Source organism: Falco peregrinus, chromosome 6 (assembly GCF_023634155.1).
Source record: "Falco peregrinus isolate bFalPer1 chromosome 6, bFalPer1.pri, whole genome shotgun sequence".
Classification (NCBI taxonomy): Eukaryota; Metazoa; Chordata; class Aves; order Falconiformes; family Falconidae; genus Falco; species Falco peregrinus.
The window spans coordinates 17,581,326-17,602,334 of record NC_073726.1 but is presented as its reverse complement, the minus strand read 5'-3'; the positions used below and the strand labels follow the sequence as shown (position 1 = coordinate 17,602,334).

The 21,009-nt window shown below is 39.6% G+C and overlaps 1 protein-coding gene across 2 annotated transcripts in view; it reads right to left on the bottom strand.

The window, feature by feature from the left end:
• The window catches only part of RELN (reelin), a 298,010-nt gene that overhangs the window by 94,148 nt on the left and 182,853 nt on the right, over positions 1 to 21,009 (bottom strand). For both annotated transcript variants that reach the window (XM_055807624.1, XM_055807623.1), the window contains exons 12-20: positions 19,529 to 19,680; positions 16,413 to 16,525; positions 14,488 to 14,696; positions 11,561 to 11,689; positions 10,304 to 10,413; positions 7,384 to 7,450; positions 6,204 to 6,437; positions 5,450 to 5,611; positions 927 to 1,163 (exon numbers count right to left, since the gene is read on the bottom strand). In XM_055807624.1, coding sequence (XP_055663599.1) covers positions 927 to 1,163; positions 5,450 to 5,611; positions 6,204 to 6,437; positions 7,384 to 7,450; positions 10,304 to 10,413; positions 11,561 to 11,689; positions 14,488 to 14,696; positions 16,413 to 16,525; positions 19,529 to 19,680 — 1,413 coding nt within the window. The remainder of the gene's footprint in view (positions 1 to 926; positions 1,164 to 5,449; positions 5,612 to 6,203; positions 6,438 to 7,383; positions 7,451 to 10,303; positions 10,414 to 11,560; positions 11,690 to 14,487; positions 14,697 to 16,412; positions 16,526 to 19,528; positions 19,681 to 21,009) is intronic.

Sequence of the window (21,009 nt, the reverse complement as noted above, 5' to 3'; positions counted from 1 at the left end):
TTCTTGAGGCTTTCTATAATTACTGTGATTGTACTTTCTCCAAATAAATATATCTATGCCAATTAAAGCCATACTGGGTTTATATGTTGATCAGACTAGCATGAAACTGTTATTTGGTTTTAATCAAAACATAGAGATTAAATTGAGCTTCCCTTGTATTAATTCTAAATGTTACACTTACATACTCCAGAATTTAATTTTTGTGAATTAGGTTAACGTTTTACTAATTCTACTAATTTACTAATTTACTTATTTTTACACAATCCTAACAGTTTTATTTTACTTTGGTTTTCACTTCTTTTTAATTTCTTGCCTTTTTTGGGGGGGGGGAGGGGGCGGGGCAGGTGATATTTTCTTGCTTTCGTTTCTAAATACACTGCACATTTTAGGCATAATTGCAATTTGTCATAATGCTGATCACAGTATAAATGACAAAATGGATAATACCAGACAAAATTGCTACAAATAACTATTGTCATTCTACCAGCATTCTGCTGCCTTTACTTTTGGAGTGTAAGCTAACGGCTATGTACACAGATCTGAACATTACTTACAAAATATTCAGAGTCTGTACATAACAGATTATTTCATAACCTGTATACTCGTATTAGCCTGACTGCATTTTAAGTGAAGACTATGAAAATTTTCTAATTGTTTCCATTAGGATATTATTCAAGTATTTTGTGGGGAAAGAATGCTACATTCAACATTCCCATCTAACAAAAATTTCTGTGCAATGGCATATAAAAACTTACTGCTAATTGCAATTAGATTAGCAACTGTATTTTTGTCCATAATGTGAGGATGAGACACAATTTTTCTGAATAACTGACAGAAGGATTCATCTGCAGGAATCACTTGATTCTTAGCCGGATGAATAGACAAAGAATACAAAAGTAGAATAGAAAGGAACAAATTTTTCTCACCAAAGAGTCCAGTCATGTCCACAGTAGGGCTGAACATTTCCCAGGTAGAATCCCAGAGACTGTGTGACTTCAACTAGGTTGGTGAAGTCCAGGCTGATGCTATTGAAAAGCACAGAGGTCATGATAATTTCATCGATCGCCCACACATCTTCACCTTGAGAAGAGTGATACGGTTGCCACCATCTGAACTGAATGCCAATCTGTCTTGCATCTTCAGGCAGCTCCACTGAAATTATTCTGGAAAACACAGGAAAATTATTATTGAAATTCTTGCTGTTTGTCAGAATTCTACAGGGATGTATTTTATAGTTATTTTTTCTCACTGACCCTAAAAATCGTGGGTTAAATTCAGCCTCAGCTGAATTACCTTAGCATCTACTGGTATAGCTTCTACCAGGGACAGAGGAATTGTTAGTTCTCTTGGTTGTCAATGAAATTGAAAGACATTCATGTGCAAAAGCCACAAATAGTTTCCACCAATTTTGTAAATTTTGCTGCTAGTGTGGGGTGCTCTGTAAATGTGAAGGTGCTCTTCCTTGCCAGAAGAAAACTGAATGCCCTCCATTTGAAGTTCAATTGCTTAGACTGGCAAAGGGATGATCAGTTGACAAGAACTTGTGAATTCCAGCTCCATTTTCTGAGACTCAGTAGATTTTATTCTGATATGAAGACACGCATCTTCCTAATAATGTCTGTGCTTGTTTCTGCACAGCACTGATGTCATGCCTGTGCTGCTCCTGTCCTAGAAGAACCCACCCCTGTAAATTGCCATGTTCAAGTGGAAAAGGTTCGTCTTGTCAGACAATGTGATTATGTGTAGTCTTGTATGGCAGACTCTTTTCTTCTGTAGTTACATGGAGATACAACTGGAGGTGAGTCCTAGGTGCTTCTCCTGGTATGCAAGGTCACCTGATTTGTCATGGCAGCTATGTCAACATAAGTATAATTGACAAACTGCAAAGAAAATTAAGAGTAATATCTAATTTCCAGGAGCAATTATGGTACTCAGCAGCAGGGAGCATGCATTAATTGCCACAGCAACGACACTTTCTTGAAAGCTCCATAAATCACTAGGACCATGGTGCCCCACACAACGCACGTGAGCTGGGAAACAGACTGGCAACAGGGACATTCGTCTCCGGCAGTGTACAATTACTTGCTGTCAAAAGAGGTTTTGGCAAGCTCATCATATAGCTGATTATTTTTCTTTCTCTCTTAGAGGAAATGTGGATAAAATGACAAATCAGAGAAACTGGAAACATAATTTTGTACTTTACCACCAAGTTTTTTTCCAGATTTAAGGCTTTCCAAGCTGTCTGTTGTAATATTTTGTTCTGCACATGTGAAACAGTCTTGTGTCTGTGGCACTCAGTGCAAAAGCATACTCTTAAAAATGACTTGCTAAACTGTCCTTGCAAAGAGTAAATTTACAATAGCATTGCCTAGTGTCACACTGATTTTAAAGAAGAATACATTAACCCATTAGCAAGAAAAAATCAAACAGCTCAGCTGAAGAGGTGGAGAGCACTCAAAAAGTCCTGGCTAGCATTCCTGGGAGCTGCCTTTGGCCACTTGTAGGCTGGAGAAGGCAGGGACAAGGGACAGCCAGAGGTGATGGCTGCTGCGTCCCCATGGCAAGGGACCAGCAGTGCACACACTATATGTATGGTGTATACATTTCTTTTGCTGCTCAAATAAACATGCTCAAACATCATACCCTTCTAGGAGAAAGACCAAGCGCCATTACTCTCTGGTATGTGAATAAGCAACAAGGACTTTCTTTCTTCCAAGGGCTCCCTAATAAGCAGCAACCCTACAACTTCTTGAGATAATTTTTAAAAGCACAAATGACTCTAAATCTGATGCTAAAGGAACTGATAATTTTGTCTTCCACGGTTCAGCAGGGTGAACCTGAGGAAAGCCAGTACCCTGGCTAGAAGGAGCGTTGTCTGCAGCATACGCTGTGAAGCACTTGGCACTTGTGTGAGCTAATGCTCTGTTATAATCCTGGGAATATTTCTCTGCTGGTGGCTGTTTTTAATGCCTGAATATTCCTTTTCACTCTTAACTCTCATAAGCTTGCCCACGTGGACTCTAATTCTTACTGACAGTAATTTACAGAAAATCCTAAATCATGACATACACCACTGATACACCTATTCGATGTTAAAATATTTAACACATGCTAAAATAAATTTCTTATCCCAGGGGATTAAGCAAACACAATTTAAAAACATTGGCAGAAACCACCATATATGGCACATATGTTAGTATGCAGAACCTGACTACATCTCCAGTTATAACAGCTTCTCCTGTCTGGCTTTGATTTGTTTGAGATAGATGGAGAGGGAGGGGGATTCTTGCTAATGACTTTTCTGCTGCAGAGAAGAAAAGTGTTCCTACTAACATTACCAGCTACCATTAGATTTCTTAAAAACCAGCTGGGAGACCTTTGCTCTGATCTCATTCTTTCAAGCTATGCGCATACCTAATGTTGAAAAGCCACCGCTGTTCTGCTCAGAAGAAAAATGCAGCTGTCAAATGTTAGCAGATTAAATGCACCTTTTCAGCAGAACATTAAATGTGTAATTATTTTTTGTATGACTGAAGATTAATTAAATTTCTGGATACAGATTGATTGCCAAACTTTGCAGCAGTCCATCTATGTTACCAAAAACGCTGATATCTTCAGACAACATAATATGAAAAGGTAAAGCTTTCTTCATGTTCTTCATCATAATTATTGCCAGCATTATCTTCAGGTTTGTATGTCTGTCATTTTTACATCTACCCAGAATGGACTACAGATATCCCATGGCAAAACCTTTCTAACTTGTGTATGTTGTGCTTAGCTCTTTGCTCTGTCAGAACAACAGAAATTGTGTTTCATACTTAATCTCAAAAGCAAAAGAAGTCTCTGACATCAATAGAATTTACTACATTTATATCTTAAACTTCATTAAAATCAGTCACCAGAATGTGTATTTTCCTTTTTGTTATAAAAATTTCATAGTGCTATATATTAAAAACCTTTAGGGAAATATAATTCCTAGAGCTGTAATCTTGAATGCAAGAATTAGAAACAGGGGCATATAAAATATATATGTGACTATAATAAAGGATGGGAAAGGGAATTCTGAAGAAGGCTTATGAGTGTTCCAGTACATAGGATCTTTCCTTTGGAAACATTTAAAACTTCAGAAATTAAAGTCTACTGTGATATACTTCTACCAAATACAGTCATTCCTTTCAGATTTTTGAGTATTTCTTATAGCTCCCAGGAAATATATTTAACGTTACAATTTTTTTATTCCATTTAAATATTCTTAATCACATTTTGTATATTGTAATTTTGTACTGAGTTATTAACAAGGTGAGGAAATCTAATATTTTTTTCAGTACATTGATCTGATCTGGATAAATATAAATAATGAAAGTTGTACGTAGTTGAAGTGACTTGCAGCCTACCTACAGTCCCACCCTAAGGCTGGCTCAGGCATTATCCTGGAACTGGGTGGAGGGGTAGAGAAGAGGACACAGGGCAATGCACAGTGCAAAGCTGCCCTGTGGCAGGAATGGACCTGCTGGGATGGGACCTGCAATGCCATCGCTGGCTCTGCCTCTCGTGTGCTCCCTTGAAGAGCATTTCCTTTCATTGGGATTTATTGGTTCTGCTGCAGTACCCCATGAAGATAGATGCTTCTAGGTTTGAGTGGGTTTGCAGAGACCCAGCCCAGATTGTCCTGGGCTTGCAGTACAGGTGTGCTCATGAAGAGTCCTGATTTTGTAATGCTTTATTAAAATTGGCGGATGGTCTCACAAATGTAGCTGTAAACAACACCATCTTTCCAAATACATCAGATACTTTCCTCTCAAATCTGTCACCAAACATAAGCGCTGCTAGATGAGATGAGCTTTTTGTTCAGTTTCTTTGTGACTTGTACAATTCCCAGGCACAGTCACCAGCAGGTTCTCTCAGGGCACCGAGTCCGACCCACAGGCATGGGCACAGTCACAGTGGGAGCAGGCACAACTTGCCAGCTGACCTGGAGAGACCCTCACAATGAGATCCCAGCTTTCCTGCACTGACTGCAAACTCCTAATCCCAGAGGATGGTGTAGTGAAGGTGTCTACGGCTTCAAAGCTACAAATAATTTATGTTAATTTTTCTTTACAATTGGCTGCTTCCATGGGAAGAGGCACGCCTCTGTTTCCCACAAGTACATTTCTATCCCTCATCCCGCACTGCCTCAGCTTCTTCTGTCACATCACCCAAGACTTAAATGCCATTAAATCCATACATTCATTTTTACAGAAGCAGGCAAAAATGGGAAGTGCCCAAAACAGCTGCAAAATTTTAAGGCAAAGCAGTAACTTTCAGGGTGCAGTAAAAGTTTTTCACTGCACTCACCCCCACACTGGGGTGTATGGGCAGATGTACTTACTCTCCACATTGACATAGACTGCCACTACCAGCATTACCTGCATGTAGATAACACTCTTTGTAATGTTTATGTACGTACCTTGGCTCATGGTAGTTGAGGTAAGAATAGTGTTCCAGTAGTTTCCAAGTAATCCCATTGTCGTAGGAGTAGTGCAGCAGCACTCCTTCCCCGGGCTGGTCGGGTGCCTTGCAGGTACTCAGCACTGACTTGCTGCCCAGGCGCAGTGTGAACTGCAGGAACCTGAATCAGAATTACACAAGTATTTATAGGGTACCGTTTGCATAGTGGTTTGGTTTTTGGCTTTTTTTTCCTAACCGGGTTGTTTTCAGATCTTCTCAATCCAGACAAATTTTGATAAATATCAGTTATGGGGTTTTGTACACATGATTTGTTTTTACTGTCAAGTAATGCAATGTGGCACATATAGTTAAAAAATGCCAATCATTACAGCATTTAATTATTTATTAGGCACTGAAGGGGAGGGAGACATAGTGAATGGATCTAATCAGCTGCCACAAGATGTCAAATAAACACAACCTTATAAATAATTAATTAGCACTTGGCTTTGACACTCAGGTTTGATATTAACATTTCATATTTTCCATCCGAGCTGTACAATAACTTCCCTCCAGTCTGTTTTGGGCTCTGTTGTTTACAAAGCAGGAGGAAAAAAGGCAAGGCTATGAAATCACCATGAAAATATGGAACTAGATGGTTTTTAAAAACTTTTCTTCCTGCTAAAACAATGGGCTTAATAATACACAAGGTTGTAGCTGGAAGGGGAGGGGTACCCCAAATTCTTTGCCTCATATTACTGCTCCTTCCCTCTCACCTGGACTGGGAGCTGTCAAGGAAGGCGGTGATGAGCTGGCGCCTCCCATCCTTGTTGAAGACCAGGGCCTTGCCGCTGGCCAGGACACCGCAGCCGAAGCTGACCTCAGCCCCCCGGATGGAGTAAAAACTGTGGTAGGAGGAAAGGCGGGAGCTGGTGAAGCTCTCCGAGACGAAGACGGGAAAGGTTTGCGATGCCATCTCACACGCCGGCCCTGAAAAGCCAGGGTCGCACCTGCAGGTGAGGAAGGTTGAACAGCACAATTAATGACTTGTCTTCTCCTGTGGCTGGTTGGCAAACCAACAGTGTCTGCACTTGTCCATGAAGTGAAGATGCCTACCAAGTCCCTCTGAAATCTAAGGACCAAGAACCTCTTTAAACTCTATTTAGGTATTGCATAGCCAGTGGTGTCCTTTTAGCTAGTGCTTACTTTTCCAATTTTGAAAAATCATAGTTATGAACACTCCACCAATCTACAGATAACACTCAATACAGAAATATTTTTATTCATTTTTGGAACAAAAATACTGCCGACATAATTTACAGTTGTTCATATATAAGATGATTAATTTGATTTTATCTGTAGTGTGTCAGATGTGATTACAAGAAATTGAGTAACAGAACAGAACACGCTGTGGGTCACGCTGCTGTTAATAACTAAAAATAGTACAGCAACGTTTTGAATGGGCTTACAGGTTTTGAGTAAATAGCTTTATTTTTTAGGCTGAAACCCTTTTAACAAGCCAAGTTTTCAGAAAAAAAGTGGAGTGCTGACCTTCTGTCCTTGAGATCTGTTAGGCTATGGGATATTAGAACTATGAAAATTGTGATTCTTTCCCAAAATTTAATATGAAAGTGATCCAGTCCCAAATCACCTCTAAAACCAGTATAAAGCATGCATCGCTGACATTTCGGTGTGGTCTGTAGCACATTTTAAGTTGAACTGAAAGTTAGACTCTCTCCCAAAAGAAAATTATAAAAAAATAGTTAAATATGCTGCTGTTTAGGAAGATTGATCTTTAGCTCTCCAGTGAGCTTTACGCATTCTGGAGGCTATGCTAGTTTTATATTTAGTCATCTCAAAAAAGCAAGGGCTGAAATGAAAATCACTTCAACTTTCAGATCATCAAGTGAACTATGTGACAGAAATTGAATACAAGTACTGAATTATAACTCTTACTTGCAGCCATTTCTCGTACACTGTCCTCGCCCTGAGCAGAATTTGAGGCAAGATGGACCAATATAAACTGCAGAGAAAAGAAACCAGTTAAACGAACGTGTGTTATGTGATAAACAGAATATAATGAATACAAGAAAGTATACAGACCTGCTCATACAGTTACTGTATTTATCTTAATCCCACTAGCTGCAAGAGGTCTACAAAAGGATAAAATGTGTTTGACTGTATCAAGGATAGCCATGGATAATTTATTATTTAATGGGTAATGTCTATGTGTGGCCTGAGTGATGTTTTAATTAATTTACCTGATTTTTCTAAGACTGTGAATGAGATCAGATGATTTGCTATGCATTGACCATTTTCTTGCCTTCCCTTTTCTTCATCTTATTTTGGAGATGTAATCCAATACCTATATTAGTACATTCCAATAGCAGTCTTGCAGATTTTAAAAATGTGCCACTGCTTCTTTCACTGAAATCCACATAGTTATTCACAGGACTTACTGGAATTAAAACCTGCCCTGATATATCTTAAGTAACTATGCAATATCATACACTTTCACTGACTCTTTCAAATGGAATAAACCTCCATATAATATGTGCTCAAAAATACTCCAGACTTGTTTTATTCTTTTACTTCACCTTCCTCCAATGACTCCGAATCGACAGTGTTGATACTTTGTGATAAATATGAAGAATGGAAAGATGAGTAAATCTCAGTACAATCTGTATCTCTGCACTACTATAAAGAAAAGCATTGATCTGGCTATAGACCAAATGCATTAAGCTGCGTGTAGCCCAAAGTGGTAACTTACAGGCAATGTTTTTTCAATACAATATGATAAACAGGCCTTAACCATGAATAGCGTCATCTTTTCTGTTGAAGAATGCCTATTACTTGGAGTTATCCACTCACACTGTGACTTTTGGAATGTCAGCCAAATAGCCACCAATTTGAAATCATTTATAACAAGCTGCACTTATTCCCTCTCCTAGATTTATGATGCTGCCCATCATAGCAGTGTGTCAGTACCCCCTGGCAGATGCACTTTAAATCCCTGTTAGTTACTCCCTGTAACTAACTCCCCATCAGATTTCATGTGATTTCTAGATTTTCTCACTTTTCAGGGTGCAAAAATTCTGTTCTGTTTGATTTATTTGTGTCTTTTGAGGTCTTTTTGAGGGGGTGGTAAAAGTAGAAGGGTTAAAGACGTAATGTTGTCGTTCAAAATGAAAAAAGCTTTATGGAAATTGGCAGTTTTCCAGTGTTTCTAAAAGATGGCCGGCTTCCAGATTTCATTTAAAACTTAATTCACATAAGAAACAGTTGTGAAGCTAAAAGTCAGAGTGCTGAATCCTTGAAAATCTTCCTCTCTTCAAGAATTTGAGTGGCTTGACAATATTTATAAGGCTTTTCCTACAATAAGGTGTAAAGCTTCAGTTGCACTAGTATCTAACAAAGAGGCATGCAGAACCTCAGAAACATGTTCATCTTTAAGACCTTATTCCCGTATCATGGTTCTACACCTCAAATGCATTTTGGAATGGGCGCTTTTTAGGCAGATAGTTGGTAAAACTTCTTTTGGGATGGCACACACTGGAGCATGCAGCATCCTTTGATGGAATTGTATTTTGTTCTGCAAGTAAGGGTGGAGCAGACAGATGAATTGCCAATTGATTTTCAGAATCTTGTTGTTTTGTCCTGTTGTAAAGAATTTGGAACTAATTTTTGCAGATACTCACAGACATCTAGTTTACATACCTCAGTTTTCCCTTCATTTTATTTTCTTTTTGATGCATATCATTATCTCTAAAGACAAGCATTAATAGGCTATCCAGAATGTTAAGATGATGCTAATTCCCAGTCATATGATTAAGAGAATAATTTTCATTACTTTCCATGAAAAACTTTCATTTGTGGCACTGCCTTATCAGCTTCAAGGATTTTCTTTTCAAAAGTAGGCATTAATCTATTTTAAGAATTTTGCAAAATGAAACTGTGTGCCATTCCCAGGCTCCCTATCAAACCTTACCGGGAATCATTACAAAATTTCACGGGCTATTGTACATCACCATAAATGTTTAAATTGCATACCTCACACATCTAACGAAACAAATTTTGGATGTAGTTAGTTCCATATCATTCAGGGCTAATGCGCATGCTAAAAAAACTTGCATCTTCTCATAGTTAGCTTTTTCAATCATGCTTATTTCTGCATTCCATACATTGTATCTATTTTATCCTGTGTTGCCAAATACTTTTTCTGTGCGTTAAAATATTTCCTTTCAAGACTGGCCCTGGTTATCCTCTGCACTAAGTTTTATAATTATATGAGTCAGTATAGGCTTCTCCCAGTTCTTCACATCTGTTTAAAGAACAGGTAAATGAAAAATAATTTCCAAAAGGAAGAACAGTTCCCTGAAACAGATGGTACTTCCCCCCCTGAAGATACTGTGAACAATGTAAAAGTTTTGTCAGTCTTTTGGTAGCAGCACTGCTTTGTGAAGGTCTTCTATGTCCAGAAGGAAAAATATGTCCCAGATGCTGCAACTGCTGCTTAGGCTGGCGCAGTATGTGTCCTTAATAGTGCAGTGTAGTACATAAATACCAAAGTAACTAGGACTAAGCAGTCAGAGGAAATGTTATATTAAGCTCTTGCCACCAATATCTTTTCCTGGGAAGCATTCCATTATTAAAAAAAAAAAAAAAAAAAAGGCAATCTACTGGGCTATTGTCTTTTCAAATGGCAGAATTCCCCTCTCTCTTCAAAATGCACCTGTTACCAATTGCAGATAAGAAGAAAAGGAATGTAACAAACTGAAAATCCTTTGACTTGTGATTGTAGACAATATGTTTACTTGGAACAGCATACAGAAGTTTACTCTTCTGATGTATCATGATTATGGATAAGAATACTAACTATTATCAATTGCCCACATATTTCCAAGGATTGGTCCAGTTTGCCTCCATCGAATCCTGGTGTCACTTGTTAATGCAGCATTAGGAAGGGGAATAGTTATTCGGTTCCACCTGAAATACATATAAAACAAATGCTAGCATTTTACACTGATAGTCATTAAGCAACAGTATGTTTTGCAGATTTGTTTACTTATACTAGAAGTTTTGTGAGAATTTTTAGTTCTAGAATCTGCTCAAATGAAAGAGTGAAGTTACTGCAGCTTTAGAAAACACAAATGAAAAAGAATATAACCCATGATATTTTCATACACTACATGAATGTTAATTATTATATTATCAAACCCAGCCATCCCCCCGCCCCCCCGGTATGAATGCATGAAGTCAGCAAAGACCTTAACCTGCTTTGCTGTAGCAGCTTCTGTCACAATGAGTATGTCCTAAATTGCATACGGAATTAAACTTTTTGGTACAACTGAGCTCTGTTTGGTGGAAAACCTTGGGGTTGAGAAAATTTAGCCCGCTGCGGTCTGGGCCATCATTCTCGTATCATCCATGGGGGCTACACTTCCTACACACACTGTGGGTCATGGTTCCTATGAAAATGGTAGAGGAATGGGGAGTGGGGTCACCAGATCACAGCAGTGCTTCAAATACACTTTCTTCCCATAGTCATTGCCACGGCTGTGAAGTGTCTGTGGAAGCTGGGATACGAAGGATACACAGACATGGGATTTGCACCGCGCAACAAGGTGTCACAGTTCATTTTATGGTCAGAACAGAACCGAAGAGACTTAATAAAGAGAAGGGTTGGTATAACAAAGTGACACTAATATCCATTTCCATCTGCAGAAGTACAGATGTGCTTTATTATAACCCAGCATTGGGATTCCAAGTGAGTAAAGGTGCCTGAGGATGTAAATATGGTTTTGACTGATGGTTCCTTTGACTAAGAAGAAAACTTCTGTGGCTTTGACAAGGTATAACTTTTCTTCTAATTACCAGCATGCTGTCCACAAGTTGGTTTTTTTTTGTTATTTATCTTCAGCATCAGAAAAATAATATTATACCACAGAAGCAGCCCCATGTATTTCAAATTCCATTACTGGGCAGCCAGGGAGACCACAACACCCCTTCCTTGCTATCCTCAGCCAGTCAAAAATGAAAGATGACACAGGGTGGTGCGCTTTGCTGCTTTCTTCTGTCACCTATAATTCACTTCTCTAATCTTGCATCTCAGCTTTGCAGAGAACACTCTCACCCGCTGTAATTTTCAGAGGCATAGACGGTGCTGTGGGGGAGGTGAGACCCAGCACATATCTCAGGCAAACACTCGGTGTGAAGCAGGGACCAGGAACGACCATGGTTGGTTGAAAACTCCAAGCTGACACTGATAACACAGTGAAGGAAAGAAAGTAGAAAGACACCGTGAGCCCACCTGGCATAGACACGAATGTAGCAGTATCAACTCTGAGAAACCACCAAATCTGCTATTCCTAATAACTGATGATGAAATGTGAAATAATTTTAAGCAGACTTTGAATACAAAAATTCCTGAAAATACAAATGTGAAACAAATCTGTGTTTAAAAACCAAAAGGGTAGCTTATAGATTGAGGACTGTCTAAACAGCTAGTCCTTGTTTTACCACAGTCTAGCCACTTTTTTTAGGCCGCTGCTGTTAAATGAGCTGATGTTACTTGTATATTTCAGCTAGAAATGGTTTCAAAAATAATGAGGAGAAAACTTGCGTTAATCAGAGCTAGACAGCATCATGTGAGCACAGGACACTCACAACTGCCAGCGGCTAACCATTACGTCTTCAGAAGGTGGTAAAAGACCATTAGTTATCCATGCACTGGCTGGCTCTTCCCTTTCATTGCTGACAAGTATTGACTTCATTGGACTCCCCAGTCACCTGCCTCCTCCAACCATCGTGCCTAAACAGGGATCAGAAAGGCACTGTGGAACAGTGAAAGCAGGCAGCCCCTGGTGAGGACCACAGAGGGTGGAGGGGACTGGGGGAAGGGCACCCATCCTTCAGAGAGCCCCCATGGCACACAGCCCCCGGGGGCCATGGGAGCCTCTGCACTGCTCAGCTACAGTGATCTTTTGAGGCTTTCTTCCACCTCACAGAGCCTGGAGTGCTCAGTGGCGAATTTTGGTGAATTTTGTGACATAAGCACATGTGAAAACTCCAGATTTGCTTGGGAAAAAGCTGCAGTTCTCTAGTTTCATAGACTAGTAGTAAACCAAACCATCCATGTGCAGGCAGTGACATTAGAGAACTGGAAACTATGAGACCATTCACTGAGTCTATGGCAACGAGCTATTAAACCCATTCCCCCAAAAGTTAATTGACTAGTTCAATTTTCAGAAAAAAAATATTTTCCTTCCCTATTTCACTGCATATTTCATAAAGCCCATTGTTTACAGTTTAAGAGTGTAAGGAAATCCTTAGATGTCTTACATTCTGAAGACCTTGAAACAGTAATACAAAAAGTGCTTGATTTATTATGGATTTAGTATTTTACTGAAATACTCTTGTAATTTCCTCCATATAATTAGCTTCTAATATTCTGTTTGATTTTATGTAATGTCAGTGGAACATTAGAAAAGTCATAATTCATCACCTCAATACTAAATTATTGGATTATAACTTTTCATTATAATTTGCTGAGAATATTACTTCATTTAAAGGTACCATCACTGTGATATTGTAGGTGTGTATTAAAACGGTTCATGGAAGTTTTGACTAATTTCAGATTTAACTGTACTGATACCTTGGAGGGCTGTATTTGCTGCATATATTCAGTGCGAGTCTCACATTTGCAAGTAATGAAAGCATTCTGAATAATGCTGTACACCAAGAGATGGGACATGCTGCGTTATTTGGGAAATACAAATAGGCATAATGGGGATCCAGTGCTTTTGTTATGAAGAAGCTCACTTCTGCTTCAGAAATAGTTTACACAAAGGAAGAATATTAATCTTTCCAAATATATACCAGCCCCCATAAGATAACAGACTGAGACAGAGACTTTATGTAACACGTTTACAGGTCAAGAGTGTTTACAGGAAAAGTTTTCACTTTTGTAGAAAAACGTTCCTAGCAGAGATAAGTGCAATGCCTTGATTTTTGCTGCCCCTTGAATTCTGCTGCCCTGCCTGGCTGCCTGGACTGTCAGTGCTAACGCAGCCTTCTCCACTCAGAAGCAGGTGCCACAGGACATGGATGTGAAAGCACTTAGAGTATCTTACTTTAAACTCTTGACTCTGGAAAAACATAAAGGAACTTAATCCTCATCAAAATATCAGGATAGATGGTCTCACACGCACATAAGGGAAGAGGGACAGCGGACAGTTTGGTTGTGGGTCCCCTGTTTGAAGAAGGATGTTAGGAAACTGGAGAGGTGGAGCAAAGGATGACCAAGACGTCTGTGGCCTCAAGCACCAAGCTAGGAGGGGCTGAGGAGCGGCTTGCTCAGCCTGGTGAGGAAGGGTGAGCTACGGCAGCCTGGGATGGTGCAGAGGGCACTCGCAAGGGAGGCAGAGCCAAACTCCTCAGTACTGGCAGTTCTACTCTACGATTCTACAAAATATGGAGCAGCAAATGACTCCCTTATTTCCCTTTCCCTCTCCCATAACTCCATGGAAAAAAAATCATATTGAATCGCCCGATGAAGTGAAGCCAGAAGAATTCTGTGGCCAGTCTACAGACAGTGAGGTCCTCACACTGACAGTCAGTAACATGAGGACCACTTATCACCAGTCTTAGAAGAATTAGATATGCTTGTGGCATCAGTAATCTCTGAGAGGTCAGCAGGGCAGGTTGCTGCTGCTGCTTTTAATACTCTCCCCCTTACACAGTATTAAGAGGTAAATCTCATATCCATTAGAAACCGAAGCAAAAGTTGCTCTGAAATCATAAGCATATTTCAGAATAATGGACTAAGAAAAGCAAGTTTTGACCTGTAAAGCTATTTAATAGACTCCTTATTGCATGTGAGATACATAAATCTGGGTCTGTGGAGATCAGGAGAAACATTAACTTTTGAGCAGCTTATATTTGTCATTATTAATTGGCTCCATTCTTTCTGAGAAAAAAATTCCCAATACTCATATAGATATTACAAAGCAAAATGTACTAGAAAGCTGATAATCAAAAGAGAGATCTCACTAGTTGTACCTGTTACCAGGCTGGTAAGTTCCACAACCTAAATTGATGGAAAACTGGATCATGTGAGTCACCGTGGAAGGGAGCACTGGAAGGACATGGAAGTAATCCACAGCCCAGGTATTCCTGTTGTGGCCTTGGTGACTCTTTTGCTTCAGGCAAAATTTGGTTGCAGGAGTCTGCAGCTCCGGACTAATGACAACAGAAACCAAAGATGGAACCTTTAAAAGAAATTAAACCAGGCTTAAATAAAACAAATACTATTTTAAAAGGGTCACAAGGTACTATTTAAAATAGAAAAGCAACTTCAAATTTGCTGAACCAAACATGCTTTTCTCTCTACTTGCTTCATTTCTGTTAACTATTTTAGCCATTTTTTTCCACAGAAGATCCCAAATAAAAGTATTTTATATTATATGCACAGCCGATTAACACTCTGGATACCGGTGTCGCTTTTCATCTTAGTGGGATCAGATTGGTTGGTTGTAAAGGCACTGCAGAAAAGACTGTACCTCCTGCATTCTGAAAAATGCCAGTTTGTTTTGCCAGTGCTCAGCTAGTAATGGAAGATGATCTTTGTCCTGGAGCCTTTCAGCTCACAGAAGCAAATGGAGGGTAATGGCGTGTCTAGTCTGAATATGTGAGAATGGAGTAACTGCGTGAGTTCACAGGCGTATGCAGGGAGGACGTTACGTTGTGAAATAAAGCACTGCCTTTACAAAGCTTAGCCTTTGTCCTAAAGCAACATAATTAGAACTTTATTATGTCAAAAGAGGATGTCAGCTTTAAAACTGCTTGTTTTAAAAAAAACTCCACAATGAATTCAGTGTAATTACAGATCCTATCTCTCCCCGAGTTACCCAATTAATTTTTTATTATTTTACAATTACGGCTTCCTTAGTTTTAAAAAGGTTCTACCCTGTCTTTCACACAGAAGCAGGAGAGGAGGGAAGCCACGCACAATGAAACAATGCAAGTGACTCAACCAAACTCAGGCCGAGCCCGACTGTAAACATTTGCTGTCTGCATACAAAAATATAAAGGAACTTAATCCTCATCAAAATATCAGGATAAATGGTCATACAGACCTCTGCTTGAAATCAGCTGCATCTTTACCACCAAATTTCCCACACACTGTATAAGCATACTGGATTTCAATCTCTTCTCTCATCCATGTCTGTATGTATTACATATCAATTTTTGCTGCCTTTTTTACAGCAGCAGAATAAGGACACCTCATGGCTGGGTTATCCAGAGTACCCGTGGTCTAAGTGCTTCCTTGCCCTAGACAGGAAGGATCGTGGCAGCAAGCTCCAGGTCCTTAGTGTCCTGCCTGAGGGTGGTGGCGGTGGCTGGAAGGAGGCTCCACTATTAGCAGAGGAGACACTGCCTGTGCACGCTGCCAGCAACCGCCTCCTATGGCCGAGTTCATGCCCACATCACTGCGGACCCTCTAAGAAGGCACACAACTGTATTTAAAAGGGAAAGAAAAAGTGTAAAATGTGAAAATTCCTGCAGTAGGCATGGGAAAGACATCCAGGCATTTCTGAGTCACTCTCCTCCCAGCCACTGATCCCACCGTGACCGACCTTCTCAGGACATGGCTCTTGAATATCAAACTGTGGCTAGCAGGAGCTTGAGTGCAGACAAAGTAATTATTTGTGAGAAGACGTTATCACTGAACCCTGTTGCCCATTTGCCTGTTACCCTAGTACTGGCCAACGCCACAGTCCTGCTTGGGGGTGGAGCAATCAGCAATGACTGCAGAGCTGTGCTGCAAAGGCACCCCATCACTGCGAGACCTGCACGTGATTGATGTGCTTGGGAAGGTCATGTCTGACCATCCCTGTGGAATTCAACATACAACATTGTTGTGGTGGCTTGAAAACAGATTGATCTCTCCACCCCAGCCACCTACTTTGTTTAAGATGGCTTACCTTGTAAGCAGCATAGGTCAGGGTATCAAGAGGTATGTGTTCCCTCCTGCCTTCAATCTTGGCATAAAGTATGACATCATTTCCATGGGATTCTCCAGAATCACAGGTTCCCCCTGTACAGCACACAATTGAGGGAGAACAAAATTAATTGAAGTCCTTGTTATTGGAAAGTGGAATCATATCATGCAGCCATAATTACGAAAATAATTACAACCAGATGCTATTTAACTTAGGATATGAAACAAAAGATCATCAGCCCTAAGGTCACAGTGTGTAAGAACTATTTGATCAGACACACCATGCCAGAGATCAAGGGGGTTGACAATTATGAAAACCTCCAGTACCTCTCTCAATCATCTTATCAAAACAATTTTAATAGTAAATGCTGTGCCCAAAGCAATACCCCTGTCTGTATGCTTTAAATTGTATTTACATAGAACTGCTCTGCTTTTGAGTCCTTGTCAGTAAACTGTTGTTTAGTACTCACACTCCATGCAGCCACACACATCATCTGTGAGGATCTCCTAAATACTTCTCAGCTGATAGTTTCACAGCTGAGAACTTAGTAGGAAACAAGGAATACTGCTGTGTACCTTATTTGTTGTGCTGCTACTTCTACTGTCTACACCATATCCTCAAAGGGATGGATGGAGTCTATTACATCACACAAAACATGTGACATGGTCACCTCACTGGAATGGGACAGCATTTAAAATATCTTCATATTGGTGGAACCTAAAATACTTCTTTACCTTCTCCAAAAGAGCAGGTGTATTGGCAAATACGAGTGTTAAGTTCTGCATTATAGTTATGAGATGGGCATCATCACACTAGTTTGGTGTTCTGGAGAAAAGATTTTAAAACGAAGTACTGTATTTGAAACAGGAAACACCATTTCCCTGTACACCACGGGTACCACAGGTATTTAAAAAAACACAAGAGAAAAAAACAGGATGAGGAAGCTTCTCTGAAAAGTCTCTAAAGTAGAAAAGTTCCATATACGAAAGACTTTCTCATTTCATTACAGATGGCCAGTTCTTGGAATGGACTAGGCAAAGCAGTCCACAGAACTAGTTAAGATGTGCATCTTTGATGTGTATTATACCATAATAAGGAGCATCCCTGTGTCCTTTCAAATCCTCTGCCCAAATGTTTAAACTATTATTTATTTAATTTACAAGTACATACAGAATACATTTTTCAAGTGATATCCCACTATCCTCTGTCCCTGCATGGGCTGACAGCTTCTCCCCCAAGTTCAGAAGGTTGAGCAAATTTATTTCCTGTTTCTGTTGCAGGTGTTGTAATGCTTGGAAGAACTGAGAAAAGGCATCCTCTTTTTCCTGTGCTTTATTGGTAATTCATGTAACACAGACGAGATGTGCGGTAACTTGGGACAACAACACGAGGTCTTCCACTCATTAAATAAAGTGTGTTCATTCTTGTTGATTCAGAAGGTTGCTTGTGGAGGTCACAAGTTTAGTCTCTGCTTCCTCCTTTATTATTCTATTATTCTCTACTTTTAAGCAAAAATACCCACCTCCTTTAAACATGGTGTTGAGAGAATAACTTCATACAATTTCCTCTATGTGCAAAATAAAAGTTCTGGAAAAACACTGTGAGGGAATGAATGATAACCACCATGTTCATAGGGATTTTGGTGTGTTGCAACAGCCAATTAGTGCAGTTGCGCTGACAACAGTGGAGAGGGGAAGTGACAGCATGGATTTGTTCTTAGCTGCTTTCTTAGCCCTGGTAAATGACTGAGGTTGCACTTTGTCCCGGCAGGGAACGTCTACAGATAATGCTAACACCGCATCGTGCTTTTCATGAGGGGTACCACGTATAGGCCATAACTTCTCCAAGACCATAGCACACTATAGCACACTCTGTGTGACTCTCGCCCTGGGCCAACACATTAGCAGAGGAAAATGTTTATGAATATAGTAAGAGCAGAAACTATTCTATGGGTTCAACTAGGTAAGGCTGCTCTACCTCTGTGCTACTCCTGTCTCACCCTCGGGTGCAACCCTGTTGACTCTGATGGATGAACACCAGGGTCTACATGGATACGACTGCAGGCAGATATGACAGGTACCTATAAATCATCCTTTGCAGTGTGGTAAGGATGACAAAGGTATGACTATTGCTTCTAATGACATAATAAGGGACATTGGTGACTAAGGGACATTAGAAGATCTGAGACACAGAAGATGTTACTTCACATGAATAATTGTTAACCTATGGAACTGTGGGCACAACAGGCAGGTTCAGTTGATTAAACACTAGCACCAAGGATCACTTTAGACACTGTGGAGAGGCTGCCTCACCTACCTGCTACTCCAGCAGGCTGTGATTTCCACCAAGCCCCAGGTTATATCTGCCAGCCTTGTGCTGATGTCTCAGAAACACCTGGACACCTCAAGTGGCAACAACGTCCTGTGCTTGTGCAACAAATCCCGCTTGAGGACTCAACAAGTGTGAACCCACATCTATGTGTGCACCAGGTGCTTAAGCTTCCTTTATATCAGTGGGGATCCGACCCGTGCAGTCAGTGGGGTCCAGGGAGCTGCTTGGCTGGTCTAGCACAGCTATCTCACAATGAGCTGAACGTTTTGTTCCAGCAATGACACTGACCATATCTCCTCTAACTATAAAGGAAGTTTAGACACTGATCTGACATGGACACACCTTCATATAACTTCTATATTGAACTGTTTTAACCTGATGCTAAATGTTTGTATCAGCCAAAAAAAAAAAAAAAAAAAAAAAAGGCTGGATAAATCCATGGAAGAAAAGCACACCAAGGGCTACTAAACCCAGAGTGCCCTGTTTGGTTCAGAAAGCAGAAATTTTCATCTGCAAGTCAGTCTCATCTGGGAGAATATTTCTGGGAGGTCTATTTGCGTGCCTACCGTGTTTGTACACTTGTGTGGGCATCCAGAAGGGTGGACTCTCATCTGACCAGCAGTGGTCAGTCTTACATCCTCATGGGCATCACAGTCGCAAATCAGAGCTATCCTCTTCTGAGCAGTATTTAAAAATTCCTATGCACACTGCGCAATTTAAATCTCACGTGCTTCATATGTTGTATTACATTAGGAATATATACTCACCCATACTGAAATAAAATCTTAAGTTCCCATAACCTGTAGCATCCATGTAAGGAGTGCATATTTTTCTTTCTCCGTCTCTGAGAAATACCACAGCTGAGCCAGATTCCAGTGTCCCACATTCGGTACCAATGACAGCTCCAAATATGTCCCACCTGAAGAGATCAACAAGGGGCAGAGAACATGCAGTGGCACGTTACTGATAAACTCATACAAAAGATGTTCTAGGAGTTCATTTATACATACAAAAAAAGGCATCTGCTTCTACTCTTAGAGAGGACAACAAAATGGAGTCTTTGAAACATGACTCCTATGACATTACTTACATATTCAATACTAGCTTTTAAACCCAGTTGACTTAAAGCAAAGTTAATGCAAGTATTTTAAATAAATTGCCATAAAAGCATGAATTACTAAAAAAATGAGGCTTTTAATGAATGCTATTACCAAATATTTAGTGTTGTATTGTTCTATCATCTTCATTATTTTTCTGACAATAAAATGTTTAAAATAAATTGCATTCTGTTTTGTTCTGCATAATATAAGGTTTATAGTTCAATGAAGTTTGAAAAGGCACATGCCCACCATATCTGCCATACAGTCATTAAATATGTAGGTAATAGCTGAAAATGCTCTCTTTTCATCTTTTTCAGCATTTAGGGTAACAGTTTTTAACTAACACATGAACAGAGTACGAAAAAAGACTGCTGTGTTTCTAATATGTGATGATATGATCTTTCTCAGTTTTTCTGTACAGCATTTTATCTTATTTTTATTCAGTGATAATTAAAATAGCTGTTGCAGAATTTTTCAATTAAATATTTTTAATTGAAAATATGTTTTCATCATGAAAGCACTGGTTTCTTCAAAACTCAATTACAATATTTTGAAAGATTAGAAATTGTTGAAAACTTGTACGTTACTTTGGTCTGATCCATTATTATTCATGTTGAAGTCTTAATTAATTCATAATACAGTATTTTAAAATTATAAAGATGATAAAACAAAGAAATTATTCAGAATCACTAAATCCTGATAATCCAATCATTTACTTAGCCAGCAAGATTCAGGATGAATGAGAAAAAATTGCAGTTCAGAAACCTTTGTGGGAAGGCAGAGCCTTTTCCTCTCTCCCTCCAGCAGAAATAATCTCGAGCAGCTATATGCCATAAGACAATTTCAAAACCTGTCATTTCAAGAACTCAACAGTCTAGTTATCAGTTTAACCATTCCAACTATTTCAAAATTTATTTTTAGGATCTTCTAAAAAGCTGCCAGTTTCCTTATTGACCTAAGCTGTGACAGACCAGCAGCGTGCCTGTTTGGAAATCCTGCTTTGAAACTGTCAGTCATTTACACAGGAATTAGTGAGTTTAACATCACTGAAAAGCTTTATTATATAAATATTTTAACCAAAGCACAGTTTAACCTAACCCTAAGTCTGTCATGCAGAATTTGTAAAGGTAATGTGCAATATAATCAAA